At 42.9% G+C, this 18,827-nt stretch overlaps 1 protein-coding gene across 18 annotated transcripts in view; it reads right to left on the minus strand.

Annotated features, from left to right (window-relative positions):
- ptprk (protein tyrosine phosphatase receptor type K) overlaps positions 1–18,827 on the minus strand; it is a 148,539-nt gene that overhangs the window by 61,112 nt on the left and 68,600 nt on the right. For all 18 annotated transcript variants that reach the window (XM_036975699.1, XM_036975698.1, XM_036975703.1 and 15 more), the window contains exons 4-7: positions 16,249–16,330; positions 13,382–13,497; positions 12,409–12,583; positions 3,682–3,975 (exon numbers count right to left, since the gene is read on the minus strand). In XM_036975699.1, the coding sequence (XP_036831594.1) occupies positions 3,682–3,975; positions 12,409–12,583; positions 13,382–13,497; positions 16,249–16,330 (667 nt within the window). The remainder of the gene's footprint in view (positions 1–3,681; positions 3,976–12,408; positions 12,584–13,381; positions 13,498–16,248; positions 16,331–18,827) is intronic.

Genomic DNA, 18,827 nt, shown 5'->3' on the forward strand with positions numbered 1-18,827 from the left:
TTCTCTATTACCTTTACTAATTGGAATGGTGTCTTGTCACGAGTACGACGTCCCGACTCTCACACCGACTGAGGTCCTTGGAGAAAACACTGACAGAGTGGTCCTGAAACATCGCCCTGATAGATTAGGCCTCTGTTGTGTTTGTCAGTCAAAGGAAACCTGACACTCCATCACTGGACAGTGGATACATCAGCCTCAACACAACCTAGACATGGGATTCTTCCCAAATGACACCCTATTCCCTTTTTTTTTTTTGTGCAATTACCTTTGAACAGGGCCCACAGAACCGTAATAGGTTGCCATTTGGCACACATGGCTACTTTTGCTCCATCCCAATGCTCTTCAACATTTTAAGGGGGATATTACTAAAGCCCATGCAGGACTACTCTGTCTGGAGGAGAAGGGATAAAGTATAAGGCTGAGGACCAAGTGCAGTGCTAGCTAGTTCGGCAGAGTTAATTGCTTTTTGAACTGGCTTCAAGAGCTTATCCTAGCCTGTGACGCTCTGAACGCACAACATGCTCAGACATGTAGAACTATTAAAACCAATCAGGTTGGTTACAGATGGCAAAAGGCGTTTTTAGCGCGACTTGAGGTGCTCGTAGAAATGCATGAGTACAGGCGAATCAAAGCTGTACGGTGCACTAAGAGCATTAATTTCCCCTGCCTGTCTGTCAGGCAGGAAACTGTTCTAGTGCAAGTGTCAGCTTAACAACTCTACTATTTCCTCTCCAGTCAATACGGTGTTTCCTGTTTGAATTTAAAAGGCGACAACATTTCAACACTCTCCGGTAAAACCCCTACTGGGCATTAGGAACCGAGTGGTCTGTTCATTTCATTATACCCAATCTAATTTCCAGCCGAGGAGTTTTGAGCAGCCAGTGGTATGGAAAACACTTTAGGTTCTTGGAGCATAGAGTGCAGAGGACTGCTGAATCTATACTTTCAATAAGAAACCGGTCCAAATGAAGCCTCTGCTCGTTCTACCAGACATGGGACACTTATTGAGTAATGATGATGATGAAGCTACATCTTTAATATTTGAAATCTCCAGTTGAATGTAGCCGTTTAATGATGTTTTACTCATCGATTCTGCTTGCAGGAGGTGTTGCTTGGCTAGCTGAAGAGAGAGGTCTTGATGAGACCAACAGTCCTCCATGTTGTCTCACTATTGTGTGGGTGAGTGGTTTGTCTCGACGGTGATGAAAGAAAACCCTTCCCGTGGGAAAGCAGACCTGCTCCGTCTCTCGTTCACTATATTTTCCCTCCTTTCTAACCCTCAGTCCCAGTCTGCTGTCTGCTGGTAGGTAACCAGTCCAATAGGGCTCAGGTGGCTATTCCAGCAGCACCGTGTCATGTGCTTCCCTCAGGAAATCTGAGACACTTACACAATAGTACAGTTCTTCCACAATCGTGCCACACCTATTCACACACACATACATACATCCAACTTAAAGGCAACAGCAAAGAAGATCGTTTCTTATGCTTTCTCTTCTTGGCAGTGTTTATGGCAGGAAATGGGGGACTTACGGCAGAGTCTACGTGGTCTGAAGCAGTCGGGGGAAATGAAGCACAGCTGGGAACCATGGTGGTGCATGATATCTGTTTAATGTGCTGGGACAGACGACAAAGTGACAACGTGGTAGGAATGCCACCACCGTAATATAAACCAGACACTAATGGACCCACCCATTTTCCCAGTACAACAATACTATTACACAAAATGGTGGGGAAAGAGAAATATATGGAACGTGAATTCTATGCAGCAATAAATGGTGGCAGTAACATGCACCAGCAATTATTAGATTTCATTCCCCGGCCTTCGAAATCGTTTTTTTCGTTGTTATTTAACAGTGAGGCATGGGGAAATGATCAATACGTTATTTTGCTGAAATGGCATGACATTTGTAAGAAGTAAATTACATAGGGAGCATGCAAAAAAATATATATAAATACAAATACAAACTCTCTGGAGAGAGGCGCCCTGAGGATTTTCATAATGTGTTCGCTCACCCTGCAAATCAGGAAACGTGACATTGACTAGTCTGTCGAGCCACCCCGCCTCTCTGCTACCCAGGAGCCCTTGTCCTAATAGTAATGTACTGCTAGTGAAAATAACCTGAAGTTCACAGGAAAAAGGTTAAACAATGCGAGAGGAAGTTGATTTTGTTTGTGTAGGAGAACACGTACATAAGAAATCTCTGAGCACTGTTTGCCATTCTTGGCCTGCACTTGCTCATGGCACCCGTTCCGGGATGGGGAGGAAGATGCTCAGATGCTTAATATTTGCATTTTAGATACAAAGCAAGGATATCCCGCTTCCTCTGTCCCCTGTCACGTAAGACACACACTATCTGATTGTGACCCGTGATGCTACTGTGGGAGAACATCCCTAATGACTTCTTGCAATTATTTGATGTTGTCATTGAACTTGATTCCAGGTATAGAAGCTGGAAAACCCATTACTGGAAATGATCCTTGCTACGATGCCATAAAATTCTTACTGCCGATAAACTAATAATCTCAAAAGGAATCTAGGGGAAGTGTAGTCTAGTATAAAAGTGTCTGTCATACATACAGGATATACTTAAAAAAACTAATATCAAAGATTTGAATTTAGGCTGCCTCTTTAAGCCCAGTTATCAAAAATGTGTCTGCTGAGACCATAGCCATATCACAACTTCTATTTACACAGATGCCTGGTGCCTACATCTCTCAAATAGACTTCCTAATCACCAAGGATTCCTTTTGCTGTGGATGTGTCAGGGTCTGAACACCAAAATATGAAACTAGAAAAAAATCCTCATGCATTCTGCTAGGTGGGAGCGTGCAGTGAGATGTAGGACAAACTAAGGAAGAGGAAGATATTGGCAGCACATAATTCAATGATATGATTGGCTGTGATGGACGAAAGCAGTGACATGGAGTAGGCATCTCCTCCCGAGCAGACTACAGGGCTGTACCTGGACTATGTCCCCTGGGAAACCTCACTCCACAACCGGACAGTAGCCAAGAGGAAACACAAAACGACAGAGAGTCCCCACTCTGAATGTCAATCTGGGAATACAGCTGGTCTATTCACATCTGAGGGTGAGGCATGGGAATAGATGGATAGTGTCTCAGGCTGATGGAAAGGCAATGCCCAGAGTAATGAAACACTGCATACATTCCGCATTATTCTTAATAACCACTTTCCATCTTCAGATTCCTTCTCCGTACACAAACGCTCCACTACGTGCTCCCCCATATAACGTCTGTATATAGTCGCCGCCTTGTTGATGTGCTGTTTAAATGCAGATGCCATGGCAACCCGGGACTGTGTATCACGCCGCCCGACAGAAATGAATGAGAATTCCTGCCTCAGGTTTGTCATCCATGGACCTCGGGGTAAATACTGGCAAGGTTCGTTCTGAAAAGCATGCTAGTTTATTTCCTTAGAAACACCCCCACCCCCGACATCTGAAAGGAACTCTTAGTGAGTGACGGCCATGACACTACCTCTACCAGGAACCTTGTTTATTTTCCCTGGCTTTTCCAATTATGTTTTCTAAAAGCACCCAAGGCAATTATCTGTATGCAAATATCAGAGCAGTGGATTGCAGAGAGAGGCAACAGGGAGCAAAAAAGAGAAAATTAAAAACAACGGAGAGAAAGGAATGAAGGATGAAGATGGAGACTTACCGGCACACTTGGTCCTGGTGATGAGAGGTGGTCCAGACTGGCCGGTGCCACCCTCCCCTGGTCTGGTGAGCAGGACACGGATCTCGTACTCTGTGTCTGGGTCCAGGTGCCACAGCTTGTAGTTAGGGGAGTTGACAGCATGGGTCTCTATCCAGCTCCCTGAAGTCATACGATACTCCACCTCCTTCAGAATGATAGGGCCGTCCCCGAATATAGAGTTGGCATTGAGCTGGATCAGAAGGTAGGTGGGACCAACACCCAGCAGCTGAGGGGGTGCGATAGGCCGCGGGGGTTCTGGGGGAGACAGGAGGGAAACAGAGAATATGGTTTAGCACAGCTAAACTACATACTGCAAGGCATTTCAATTGGGGACATTATCCATTTTTGGCAAAAGCTTTCCATGTCTGTATTTTATTGCAGACGACATAGTATCTATTCAAATCAGAAGTATCTAACTAAAAAGGTCTGGATAACTCTTTTTTTTGAATGACCCATTTGGACTCTCCTTTCAAAATCGATAATCAATCTAATGAGATTTGTGTCATACACCCAATGAATTCAACAGCAAGAAGTTCAAGTTAGAATGGGGTCCGGGGGCACCAAACTATCAAACAATCTCAGACCAACCAGATGGTTCCACTTCCAGTCATCTCTGCTTCTAGCTCCTAAGCAACTTTGCAGTATTTTTTTTTTGTGTGTGTTATTTCTTACAAGCATTTTGCTACACCCACAATAACATCTGCTAAATATGTGTATGTGACCAATAAGATTTGATAAGGAGACATAAGGGCAGAGCGTTGTTTAACGTACTCGGATTAAGCTGGTTGCAGGCCTCTTCTTTTCCCTCTTCTCTTCCCTCTTCTCTTCTCCCAGGCCAGATGGCTGTCGGCCGACTCATTTGTTGAAGCTAATTCAACAGCAGTGGCAATACTCAGAGATCACATTAAGTCCAATCTGATAGTCACTGTACTGGTGCTAGCCCATCCTGCCCATATCATCTTCGTGAACACACATTACCATCACAACGTCTGCCATTCCACATTCTGCTTGCAGTACATTTTATTCATGTCCACCTGTTTACCTTCCACTTAATCATATGTTTATCAAAAACTGTGGTACATGTACACTGAGTATACCAAACATTAGGAACACCTTTTTAATGTTGAGTTGCACTCCCCACAGCATGACGCTGCCACCACCATGCTTCAATGTAGGGATGGTGGCAGGTTTCCTCCAGACATGTAAGCTTGTCATTCAGGCCAAAGAGTTCAATCTTGGTTTCATCAGACCAGAGAATCTTGTTTCTCATGTCCTGAGAGTCCTTAGGTTCCTTTTGGCAAACTCCAAGCTGTCTGTCATGTGCCTTTTTACTGAAGAGTGGCTTCTGTCTGGCCACTCTACCATAAAGGCCTGATTGGTGGAGTGCTGCAGAGATGGTTGTCCTTCTGAAAGTTTCTCCCATCTCTACAGTGGAACTCTGTCCAGTACAGCCAGCTCTAGGAAGAGTCAGGGTGGTTCCAGACGTCTTCCATTTAAGAATGATGGAGACCACTGTGTTCTTGGGGACCTTCAATGATGCAGACATTTTTGGTAACCTTCCCCAGATCTGTGCCTTGACACAATCCTGTCTCAGAGCTCTACGGACAATTCCTTCAACCTCATGGCTTGGTTTTTGCTCTGACATGCACTGTCAACTGTGGGACCTTATATAATATAGACAGGTGTGTGCCTTTCCAAATCATGTCCAATCAATTGAATTTATCACAGGTGGACTCCAATCAAGTTATAGAAACATCAAGGATGATCAATGGAAACAGGATGCACCTGAGCTCAATTTCAAGTCTCATTGCAAAGGGTCTGAATACTTATTTACATAAGGTATGTTTTTTATTTTTAATACATTTGCAAACACTTTGTAAAATTATAGTTTTCCCTTTGTCATTATGGGGTATTGTGTGTAGATTGATGAGGGAAAAAAATCACCTAACAAAAATGTGGGAAAAGTCAAGGGGTTTGAATACTTTCCGAATGCACTGTATATTAATCTGTCTGTCTGCATATTTCAATACATGGCATATGAGGGTGAAGTGAGATGCTTTTCACATCAATCATCTTGAAAAACTGTAGACTTAAAAACTGGAAATCAACCAATCCTCCATCGATAACACAATGGAAAGGTAAAATGTTGAAAGTGTGTGGGCGACGGAGAGAAACAAAATGGTGCAGTTTGAGGCCATGTGGCAGAGAGTGATGTGCGCGCTGGAGATGGGGGTGTGAGCAGGTGTGATGTTGATGTTTGTGTGCATTTGTATGCTGTCATTTGCATGTGTATGTTTTGTATTGTTTAAAAAATATATATACAGTACCAGTCAAAAGGTTGGACACCTACTCATTCAAGGTTTTTATTAAAAAACTAAAATTATTATTTTCTACATTGTAGAATAACAGTGAAGTCATCAAAACTAGGAAATAACACATATGGAATCATGTAGTAACCAAAAAAGTGCTAAACAAATCAAATATATTTTAGATTCTTCAAAGTAGCCAACCTTTGTGTTGATGACAGCTTTGCACACTCTTGTCATTCTCTCAACCAGCTTCACCTGGAATGCTTTTCCAACAATCTTGAAGGAGTTCCCACATATGTTGAGCACTTGTTGGCTGCTTTTCCTTCACTCTGCGGTCCAACTCATCCCAAACCATCTCAATTGGGTTGAGGTCGGGTGATTGTGGAGGTGGAGTGGGATGGAGTATTGCTGCAGAATGCTGTGGTAGCCATACTGGTTAAGTGTGCCTTGAATTATAAATAAATCATTGACAGTGTCAGCAGCAAAACACCCCCACACCATCACTCCTCCTTCTCCATGCTTCAGGGTGGGAACCACACATGCAAAGATAATCTGTTCACCTACTCTGCGTCTCACAAATACATGGAACCAAAAACCTCAAATTTGGACTCATCAGACCAAAGGACAGATTTCCACTGGTCTAACGTCCATTTCTCGTGTTTCTTAGCCCAAGCAAGTCTCTTCTTATTATTGGTGTCCTTTTGTAGTAGTTTCTTTGCAGAAATTTGACCATGAATGCCTGATTCACACAGTCTCCTCTGAATAGTTGATGTTGAGATGTGACTGTTACTTGAACTCTGAAGCATTTACAGTGGGGCAAAAAAGTATTTAGTCAGCCACCAATTGTGCAAGTTCTCCCACTTAAAGATGAGGCCTGTAATTTTCATCATAGGTACACTTCAACTATGACAGACAAAATGAGAGAAAAAAATCCAGAAAATCACATTGTAGAATTTTTAATGAATTTATTTGCAAATTATGGTGGAAAATAAGTATTTGGTCAACTAACAAAAGTGTATCTCAATACTTTGTTATATACCCTTTGTTGGCAATGAGAGGTCAAACGTTTTCTGTAAGTCTTCACAAGGTTTTCACACACTGTTGCTGGTATTTTGGCCCATTCCTCCATACAGATCTCCTCTAGAGCAGTGATTTTTACAATGTGATTTTCTGGATTTTTTATTTTTAAGTTGGAGAACTTGCACAATTGGTGGCTGACTAAATACTTTTTTTGCCCCACTGTATTTGGTTTGCAATCTGAGGTGCAGTTAACTAATGAATTTATCCTGTGCAGCAGAGGTACCTCTGGGTCTTCCTTTCCTGTGGAGGTCCTCATGAGAGCCAGTTTCATCATAGCGCTTGATGGTTTTTGCGACTGCACATGAAGAAACTTTCAAAGTTCTTTAAATGTTCCACATTGACTGACCTTCATGTCTTAAAGTAATGATGGACTGTCATTTCTCTTACCTTATTTGAGCTGTTCTTGCCATTATATGGACTTGGTCTTTTACCAAATCGGGCCATCTTCTGTATACCACCCCTACCTTAACAACACAACTGATTGACTCAAAAGCATTAAGAAAGAAAGAAATTAACTTTTAACAAGGCACACCTGTTAATTTAAATGCATTCCAGGTGACTACCTCATGAAGCTGATTGAGAGAATGCAATGTAAAAAAATAGTAAAAATAAAGTATAACCCTGGAATGAGTAGGTGTCCAAACTTTTGAATGGTACTGTATATAGAATATATATATTTTAACATATTTTCCTTTATTATTTTCCTCTAACCCTACCACCCCTCCCCTAGTTGGAGTAAACTAATGAACAATAACGCTTAGGCTTTTACATACTATATACAATTTACGGACACAGCATATTTTACAATAGTTATCTTTTGTTCGTTTTTAGTCCAAGCCTTCAGCTACCCTCAACCCCTCCCATTGACCTCTGACCTGAAGACCATCCAGATTTCTATTTGCCATCTTTTTCAACTGTGCTGTGAAGTTTCACAAAGGTTCTGAACCTTTCTATTATCATAGTTTCAACAGATTGTAAATTAAAGAAACATTTTTGCTAAGTGCATTATTATGTTATTAATCGATTGACTGACTTTCTAAAGCACACAGCAGAGCTATTTGCAGAGTTAGCTCCAGTTAAATCTTGCAATTCTTCAGCCATTCCTGAACTTGTGACCAAAAACAAGCTACATATGGACAGTAACATAACAGATGATCGAATGTTGGCCCATGTTGACTCCAACGCTTCCCACAGTTGTGTCAAATTGTTTGGCTGTCCTTTGCGTTGTGGACCATTCTTGAATCACACAGGAAACTGTTTAGCACGAAAAACCAAGCAGCGTTGCAGTTCTGGACCCAAGCCTCTGAATGGCACGCGTACACATTCCATGTCTTAAAAATCCTTCTTTAACCCGTCTCCTCCCCTTCATCTACACTGATTGAAGTGGATTTAACAAGTGACATCAAGGGATCATATCTTTCACCTGGAATCACCTGGTCAGTCTATGTAATGGAAAGTGTTTGTGTACCCAGTGTATAAATAGCGCTTACATTGAGTCATAAACATGGAATCCAGTCCTTAATTCAGCCTGAAATGTGGATCAAATTTGGCTCATAGGGCCCCCATCTGACGTGACCCATGCTTTTGTCTGTTGAACCTAACAATTATCTACAAAAAAGGACCTGTTTAGTGTTTAGCCCTGCAGGGCATACAAATATACATTGTGTTCTTGAGACAAATTGTTATTTGCTTGAATTAAGCCCCAACAGAAGACCATAAATTAGAAAGTCATTGTTTAGCTCTTTTGCATTGGACGTAGCTCTATAATAAGCTAGTGAATCGTGTATGGTGGTGATGGTGGATAGCGTCCCAGAAGTGCTCTCTTTGTGGAACACACAATACCTGAACCCAGGACACTCCCCTGTAGAGAGTTCCCAGGAGTTTTTAAATGTGTTTGCTTCCTGGTTTTCTACGCCAATTCATCTCTCTCTGTCTCATTAGTTGTGCATGAGACGTGTGCTGTAAAAATGATTGGGCTGCTCTGACAAATCTAATTTCTCATAATTCAATAAGATAAGAGCATTTGAAACGGACACAACTACTGTGGACCTACCGTACTAGAGCCAGAAATCATATACGAAAAAGCAGAAAGAATATATGAAAATGCATGTTACATGTATATTTTTACTTTTCCCTTAAAAAGGGCACCAGAAATGTGTCTGTGTATTTTCTTTATTTTTGAGTTCCTGAAATCCTTTTTTTCCCGGGTAAATACATTGGGTCAAAATACTGGATTGCTTATAGACTCCAACTAAAACAAACCAGAAGCATCTTCACAATTGATTTAATCAAAACAATTCATTATTGAAACCGCTGATCGTGTATGGTGGTGATGGTGGATAACGTCCCAGAAGTGCTCTCTTTGTGGAACACAAAGTAGTTTTCCTGGAAAACGAACCAACGCCATCAACGGAAAAAAAATAGAACGAGGAAAAAAAGCCATTTAAATGCAGAGGCAATTGCCAACCTAATTTGTACTTGTACCTGTAGGCGAGGACCGTTCTCATTTCATTAAGACGTTTGGAGGAAACGGCATAAACATAACAGAGAAGGTCTGGAGTAAATGACACCCAAAATGGCTTCTTTCAACTGAAAAACTATAAATGCGCTTGCAATAAAATGCACAGTAGCATGCATGCAGAAGGCTTTAGCAAGCAGGCGTTTTAACAGCCTTCCATGACAGGTACTAGGCAGGCAGGCTGACTGACTCTCCCCATTTAGGGCTTCATAACAGTGGCAGGATGATAGTAACAGTAGGACTGAGCAGGTAGATAGTGGCGGGCGGGCAGAGGGGGGAGGGGAGGGAGATGATGATGAATCTTTCATCATCTAATATTGCTTCTTCCCCAGCAGCCCATCCATCACATGTGGGGTGACAGTGTGGAATGATATCGCAGAGCCCTCGCATTACTGCTCCTTGAACCTTGTCTCATCCATCTCTCATCCTTCAGCAGGCCGCGCCGCTAAACATCAGCCGTGCCGTCGCACAACTTAGGCTACTGACTGGCCAGCCTGCAGCTCTGCTCTGACTGCTCTGACCCAGCCCCAAGCATCCATAGCCCTGGAGCCATTCTAATAGTAATTGATTTTCATTTATTGCCGATGCAGTCGACAATCTCCAAGGCAGTAGCTTGATCAAAAAAAAATGGGGTGGCCGGGGGGGGAGAAGGAGGAGCGGGTTAGGGGGAGGAAGGGGAGTGAGAAAAGAAATGAGAGATGTATAGAGAGAGAAAAAAAGAGTGTGCTGCAGCAACTTCATTTTGTGCAGGAGGAAACGTTCAGGTCCGCTCTGGTTTATTTTGAAGTTAATGATAAGCTCCGAGGCAAAAGATGACAGCGACTAGGCAGGCCTTGAAACAGCAAAGTGCACGCAGCAATCTACAGCTGACTGATGGCATTACAAGACGCAGCGGAGTGATCCCTTCCTCCACCTGTCTCCCCCACTTTACTTCCTGCATGTAGACACTGTTTGGGCTGATGGTATTAGACTATCATCTACAAGGTGACACAATCATTCTGCCTCTTAAAACCCTGTGGTTAAGAAGCAAACAGTCCACAGACTGCTTGGAGTTCATTTCAGGTTAAATTTGCACACCACAAAAATACATTCTAAACCAATATTTTTTACATTTGTTCCCCCGTGCATTGGAATCAACCCAGTTCCATATTCATATCATTAGAATATTTTCCTTTGTTGACGAGTTTCTCTTTTCTTGTGTGCCTTCCAAGTTCTTCCTTTGGCATCATTATGAGGCTTCATCAGAGTTTAACAATCTCTCTTTGAGCCGGGGATTGTCAAGCAGGAGCCTTTCTTCAGTGGGGAAAGAGCTGGCAGGTACTGAGTTTGAATCTACTTTTAAGCAGAAAATATCTCCCAGCCTGCTCCTCAGCTGACAGTCGTGTCTGCCACCAATCAGCCAGTTTGTTTACGGCAGGGTGGCACACTGGCCCCCACACGCACACCCCGGTGGGAGATGACAGCACACACCATCTACACAACAGTCAGTGTACACACACAATTGTGCATACATTCACATGCACAAGACAACATACTAGAACCTTTAAGATGAAGCACATTTTTTCCCATGGATTCCTAATCATAAAGCCTTGGATAAGAAATACAATTGAAATACCATGTTGAGAATTGCACCTAAGGTCAACCACGAAGCCTTTCAATAAGCCGTAAGAAACATCTCACCGTTAACGGGCTGCTTTTCCTTTGATTTGTTAAAGTGGAGCGCGCCAGGCATGTTTGTTGTAGGCCCTGTTCCAATGAGCAGTATTGTCAATAAAGTTTTGTTTCTACTAGCAAGGGGGCAACATCATTACTCAAAGAACTCTGGGAGCTGCGCGAACCTCATGACAAAGTGAATTGTGTTCCGCTTGGTGTTGTTTCCCTCACCGCTGGGGGACACATAGATCAATAGTTCTTCGGTGAAAGGAATTTGCCACTTAAATTTTCATTTGTTACAAAGCGGACCAAAATTGCCGGCAGCATCCTCTGTCACTTCGGTTTTGGCAGAGGACCCACTAATAAACTGTTACCCTTAGGCCATAATCGACAACGGGCAACTCCTTGCCAGCTCTCATTATGGGCTGCCTGTATCAATGGCCCCAAAATTTCCTTTAAAATTACCATCTTTCGGATTGCTGTAGCAGGATGTCAGTTTTCTAGCGCCAGTGAGATATCGGACCTGTCAGTGCAGTTAATGTTCAACTCTCTTCTAACACCAGGGTTCTGGGGCCCTCTGGCCTGCGCTAACAATAGGATTTGCTTTACTGATGCAAGAACACTTTCCCTCCCTTCCTCTGGGTTGGGAGCGGAGGTAGGAGCTGGGAAGATGCTACGATTGTCTGTATTAATTCTCTGTGTGGCTGGAGATATGCAGAGCAGCTCAGAGAGAGAAGTCTGCTGATTTGCGAGGTGTCTGTTGAAGCAGGGCCCGTCGCCAAGCCTCTCTGCGCTCTCCACTGACCCCATCTGAGAAGCATTCCCACAAGCAGACTTCACACATCATGACATGAGAACTTGTGTATTTATTTTCCCTTTGGTGATTCTCATTTGAATATCCTAATAATATTCAAACTCCTCCATCTGAATAAACATATGCTAGTTGTGTTTTCCCTCACATATTTATCTTTGATTCATGCATAATGTTTACGAAGAAATTTGGGGAATTTTTGCAACTGAGTCCAAAACCACAATTAACAGCTCTTAGACTTGAATAAGAGCTGCTACCAATCATTTATAAGGTAGTAAACAGATGTGCATGGATGTTCATCTGAAGAGGGCACATACCTCTGACGATGAGCCCGGCAAAATTGGACACACCAGATCCTCTCTCTGATTGGGTGACACATCGATAAAGGTCTTGGTCCAGATTAGTCACTTCCTTCAGTCTGAACGAGGCAGCGAACCGCCTGTGGTTGATGTTCTTAGTCGACGCCACGGGAATGTCCTCCCCATTTCGCCTCTGCGCGATAAAAACAAGGAAAAAAACATATCCGTTTGCACTCATTGGAAGGTCGTTACACTATCAGGAAGATGATGGCAGACATATCAAATCTGGAGTAATTTCTCAAAAACAAACATGGCATCAAGGACACATCAAGCTAGTAACACATACTGTAAAAGTGTATCTCAGAGGGATAAATGGGTTTGTTAAGCTGCCACTTCCTCTAAGGGCTTATCGCGGCGAACGTTATCAGACAAGTTTGGTGTCGACAGCACTGTCTCTTTTACAGTTTCACCTCCACGACCGCCGGCACCGAAATGGTCACATCGCCTCTCACACTTTCCCACCCAGTCATCCATGAGAGGAGTTATCCCTTATTCCCTCCCTACCTCCTCCTCCTCTCCCTCCATCCATCCCACTCTCCCTTCAACTCTGTGGGCCTTATCAGTTCACCCTAGGCATGGGGGGGGGGGGGGGGGGGGGGGGGGGCTTCGACAATGCAGTCACCTGAACAGTGATTTTCCTGCAGCCCTAGCTGACAAAATAGATTTTCCATTCTTTCATAATAGACATTTCCCCAAAGAGATGTGGCATTGCCTTGAGTAGCGTATCATATCTGAGATGGTGTAGAGAGGTGTTTGAGTTTTGAGGACACAATGCCAAGTGATATACCAAGTGATAGATTATAATTTGGTTGAATTTTGAACTCAGTTTTTGTCTTTTGGTATGATACATGAACAACAGTATGACCCCACCATTTAATAACGAGTCCTGGTGTTCAGTGGTTATCCTGCCCTGCCCGCTCCCAGTCCCTACCTGCAGCCACAGTTTGTTGTTGTTGGCATCCCGGCCAGTAGCGATGCACTGGAAGGTAGCGTTCTGCCCCGCGTTGACCTCCACATCTCCCAGGCGCAGGAAGTGAGGCGATTTATCTACGGGGGGAAGAAAACAATTACAGCAGTCATAAATGCAACGTACACGACATGATCAATGCAGCACCTCCCTCTCCTCGCCATGTCAGACAGCCAAGTCCTAATTACTAGTTTCTACCTCATCTGTCACACGGACACAGCCAGAGCTGAGAGGGTGAAATGGTACAGGTAAACACACACCACTGCTACGAACAGCCTGGATTATGACAATACGCACACTAGCACCTCTGATCAAAAGATACTAGTGTCCCAAGAGGGCAGAGACATATCAAAGAAAAGGAAACCTAGGTGCACCGACATGAGGAGAAGGATGGAAGGAAGAAGAGACATTTGGAAGGAAGAATATTAACGAGAAAAGTTTTGATCTGGACAGCTAAATTATTCATGGTGATTTGGCTGGTTGGCAGTCCAGATGCCGTGTGGTAGTCTGGAGCACTGCCGGCGGTAACTGAGCACACATGACTAGGAGGAACGTTTTACGAAAAGGAGCTAAACTCTATCTGAACGCAACAGGACCACATGGTCAAAACGGTTGTCTGGCTCCCCACTGTTGTTAACATCCAGGGATCCTCATTACATATTATCTAACGAGGCAAACGATGGCTTGGCTGTTCATACTTTCGAATACATTAACTATGTCAATGTACAGAGGCACCAAGTGTTCTCTCGGTAAGTTTAAAGATGCTGCATTTAACATTCCTTCAATTATCTTTCTTCAATTTGACTTTGAGGACAAAAACTCACTGCCTGTAGATGTTTTCTTTTAATTAATGTTTTGGAGTGATTGTGAATTTAATTGTGTTCTATAATCCAGCAGCGAATTCAAAAACACAGCCTAAGGGTACTCCCCCAAATTAGCCTGTATACTACAGCGGGAAAACAGATTAGGCATATTTTATGCACAACCCATACATACAAAGAGACAGAATCTTAGACTGAGAGAGCAATACCAAGTGTGAGATCTAGAGGCGGCCGAGAAGTGAGGAAGAGGAGATCGAACAGTGAGATGATCCAATGAGCTAGTGCCATTCAAAATAAAGTCCCAACCATAGTGATTTAACTAGCTATGAGACGACGGCGAAAATAGAGACTGAGAATCCCAGTGTCAGCTAGGGCGTGTGCTTAGTTGGTTCATTATGATCAGTGCAATGGGTGGTTAAGGAGGTGGGTGGTTCAGCACACCCTCGTTTCACACAGAGCTTAGTCGGGGATCCATTCTAGCCTCTCGGCCGCTGAAGAGCTACAAGCTCCTCGAGACAGGGATCAGAGCCAGTGGCCACTGATAACCAGGAGGATATGGTCACGTCAGACGCTTTGAACCAAGTGGTTTCATCGAAAGTGCAAAAGAAAACGACACTTGCTGATTAACCGGTTGGTCCAAATCGGCAGCATTTGTTATTGAAGAGCGATCACGCACTTACTAGGAATATGATTGTTTTCCTATAGTGCTCACTAAATACTTAACACTCCTTAAAAAAACTAAAATGTGTTTCTCCAAAGTAATAAATGGGTAAATGTTTGAGACTGAGGGATAATTATTATTGTTAAATCCAACTGAAATTACCCTCTGGAGCGACAGCATTAGCAGATTAGCTCCAAATTAGCCTGGGATGTATCGGTCCCCTGAATCAATCCACTTACCACGCTGCCAAATGAGGGGTGGCTAGTGCTCAGTACTGAGCATTTCTCTGGATGCAGCTGTCAATTTAAATGAATGCTGCTACTGTGGAGGCTAGGGCTGTATCTCAAATGGCACCCTATTCGCTACATTGGGCCCTGGTCAAAAGTAGTGCACTACGTCGGGGATAGGGTGCCGTTTGGGATGCAACCTAGGAGGAGGTAGCCGGAGAAGACGCATGGCTGGACACACTGGACTGCACCAGTCTAGTCCTCAAAGGGTCCAGTGTCCCTAAACCAGCCATTTTACCCACCCTTTATAATTAACTGTCACAAAAGGTTGACTACACTGTTCAAAAGGATTACATTCCTAGTTAGTAGACCTCATCAGTGAAGGTGAAATCACTACCCCCTGTGGTTGCTGGTGCTCCTAATTGGGATGCCTTTCCATTATTTAATCTAATCCTTTATCATCCTGGATAGACTAATCCAAATGATTCTAGACAAAACGGAAGTGAGGGAAAAAATCAAAATATTACAATTTTCCGTTTGGGCCCTTTTGATGTGTACGAGTGAGTACAGCGCAAACAACTGTGGACACACTCACAACATTTTCTTAATAACACTTCAATTAATGAAACGTCGATTTCCAATGACGTCTCAGAATGTTGGCGTCTGTGGGAGCTGTCGGAAACATGCTTTCACTGTGTCTTTGTGAAATGGTCTCTGGGTAAAAACATACCATTTTTTTTAACACTACTACGGTATATTTAATAGTCAGGTCATCGGGAAGCCAGGGATTTTTGAAAGTTAAAGTACTTCATTGTGCTGAAGTGGGTGGAAGTCAGCTATTACAACCCAGAAAGCCATGCTGAGAGCGCACAATTATCCTTTATCACACGGCTGATTCATCTATTAATGTATTTATTTATTCCATCCTCTGCCGACAGTCACTGATGTTTTCAAATGCAGGTCAGCCCACTCTATTGTCTTCCAGCAGCAAAACTTACTCACTTCACCTTTCCCCTCAACCACAGTGTCACCTTACGTATCTTCATTTGCAGAGCAACAAAAAAAAATCCATCAGCAGCAATGCAGGAGTGTCTGGTAATTACTGCCTGTGTAATGACTTACCACATGGATAGCTCAGAACCTGGATGTCATCAATCGCAATGAAGCCTGTCTTCCCGTCAGAGACCTCCGCCTCAAATATGACCTGCCAGAGAGAGAGGGGGGGCGGGGGGGCAGGATGTTTACAACACTCATTTCCATCAAATGTTCACAGATCGATCCCTAATGCGCCATCATTCTGCCCAAGACACTTGCAGGTTCCGACAGGCAGCCGTTTGGTATATCCGCTGCGGGCACTTTTTGGTGCCATGGGATGTGATCGTAAACTGGGACAGAAATCATATTCTCCAGATAAAAAGTTGAAGGGGAATGTAAATAAATCAACAGTCGATATAATTCTGTAACAAATCAAAATGGGTGGCTTGTGATTGCCACAGCAGCGTGATGTCAATGTGAGGTGGAATATTTCTTCCCCCTTTTCACTTCTTTTAAAAGTAGGTCAAGTCACTTATTTTGTGCCGCGAGGCAAACAATGTTGAGGTTGAATTCTAACACAAAGCTAAATGCAAGTGAAAGCTTTTAGAAGAAAAGTACTTATATAAACATTGATGTCATTAAGTTAAAAAAAAAAAATTGGACTGAACCGTGTAACACTGAGAAAGAAATCACACTCTTCACAAAAATGTGAAATTTCCTCCGGGCTGTTATTGAATTAGCACATAGCATACTGTACCCACGGAAAACGTTTCAACTAAAATTCCACACGGTGGGAAATAATGACCATCTAAAAATACTTTCCTGTTAAGTGTTTGTCCTTAACCTCAGTCAGAGTCTTGCACACAAAGAGGGGGGAAAAAAACGAACCAATTGTGTGGGCAGAACATACGGTTCAGCCTTAATAGGTTGACATACAATGTCAACCCCAGTCTAACGTTTATACCTTTGTGTGGGGATAGCAGGCTATATGGTTACATGGCTACAGTACATTGCAGTTGTCCATAGCTGCCCCCACATCCGGCTGTCAGAGAGGTGATTACAGTACTGAGGACGTCATGCTAATCAGAGTACTTACAGGGCCTGCTGTGGAGACTGGGGCTCAATGGCCCTCTGCTTTCATCCATCAATACAACATTGATGGTTGGGCCTCTGGCAAATTATGGACAGTTGCCCACTCACAGAAAATCGGGGTACTTTTTGGAACATACCCAGCTTCTTACTAAAAAATGTTGTCCATCGACCGCACTATACATCCAACCGCACTATACATCCAACTGCACTATACATCCAACTGCACTATACATCCAACTGCACTATACATCCAACTGGCTTACATGGTTTTTACTACTCTGGGCACATTCAACCTTCATTGAACTAGGCAAGTCAGTTAAGAACACGTTCTTATTTACAACGACAGCCTACCAGGGAACAGTGGATTAACTGCCTTGTTCAGGGGCAGAATGACAGATTTGTACCTTGTCCGGTCGGGGTTTTGATCCAGCAACCTTTCGGTTACTGGCTTGACGCTCTAACCACTAGGCAACCTGCAGCCCTTAAACTGCAATGCACTCTAGCCATGTAACCACATACAGTGCCTTCAGAAAGTATTCACACCTTTTGGAATTTTCAATTCACACCTGAATTGAACATGGATTACATTTAGATTTAGTACACACAATACCCCATAATGTCAAAGTGAAATGATGTTCTTAGAATTCTTTTGAAATTAATACAAGATGAAAAGCTGAAATGTCTTGAGTCAATAAGTATTCAACCCCATTCTTATGGCAAACCAAAATAAATTCAGGAGTAAAGATTTGCTTAACAAGTCACATAGTAAGTTGCATTGACTCACTCTGTGTACAATAATTGTGTTTAACATGATTTTTAAATGACAACCTCATCTCTGTACCCCACACATACGATTGATTATCTGTAAGGTCCCTCAGTCGATCAGTGAACTTCAAACACAGATTCAACCACAAAGGCCAGGGATATTTCACAATGCCCCGCAAAGAAAAGGCACTGATTGGTAGATGGGTGGAAAAAAAACAAAAGCAGACATTGAATATCACTTTGAGCATGGTGAAGTTATTAACTACACTTTGGATGATGTATCAATGCACCCAGTCACTAAAAATACTTCCTAACTCAGTTGCCAGAGAGGAAGGAAACCACTCAGGGATTTCACCATGAGGACAATGGTGACTTTAAAACAGTTACAGAGTTGAATGGCTGTGATAGGAGACTACAACAACATTGTAGTTACTCCACAATACTAACGTAAATGACAGAGTGAAAAGAAGAAAGCCTTACAAAATATATATATATATTTTTTAAATGCATTCTGTTTGCAATAAGGCATTAAAGTAAAACTGCAAATAATTTGCTAAATAAATGTAATTTATGTCCTGAATACAAAGTGTTATGTTTGGGGCAAATCCAACACAACACTGAATACCACTCTTCATATTTTCAACCATGGTGGTAGCTGCTTGTCATCGGGTATGGTTGTCATTGGCAATGACTAGGGAGTTAAAAAAAATATAAATACATGGAATAGAGCTAAGCACAGGCAAAATACTAGAGGAAAACCTGCTTTCCAACAGACACTGGGAGACCTTTCAGCAGGACAATACCCTAAA

This window comes from Oncorhynchus mykiss, chromosome 4 (genome assembly GCF_013265735.2).
Source record: "Oncorhynchus mykiss isolate Arlee chromosome 4, USDA_OmykA_1.1, whole genome shotgun sequence".
Lineage (NCBI taxonomy): Eukaryota > Metazoa > Chordata > Actinopteri > Salmoniformes > Salmonidae > Oncorhynchus > Oncorhynchus mykiss.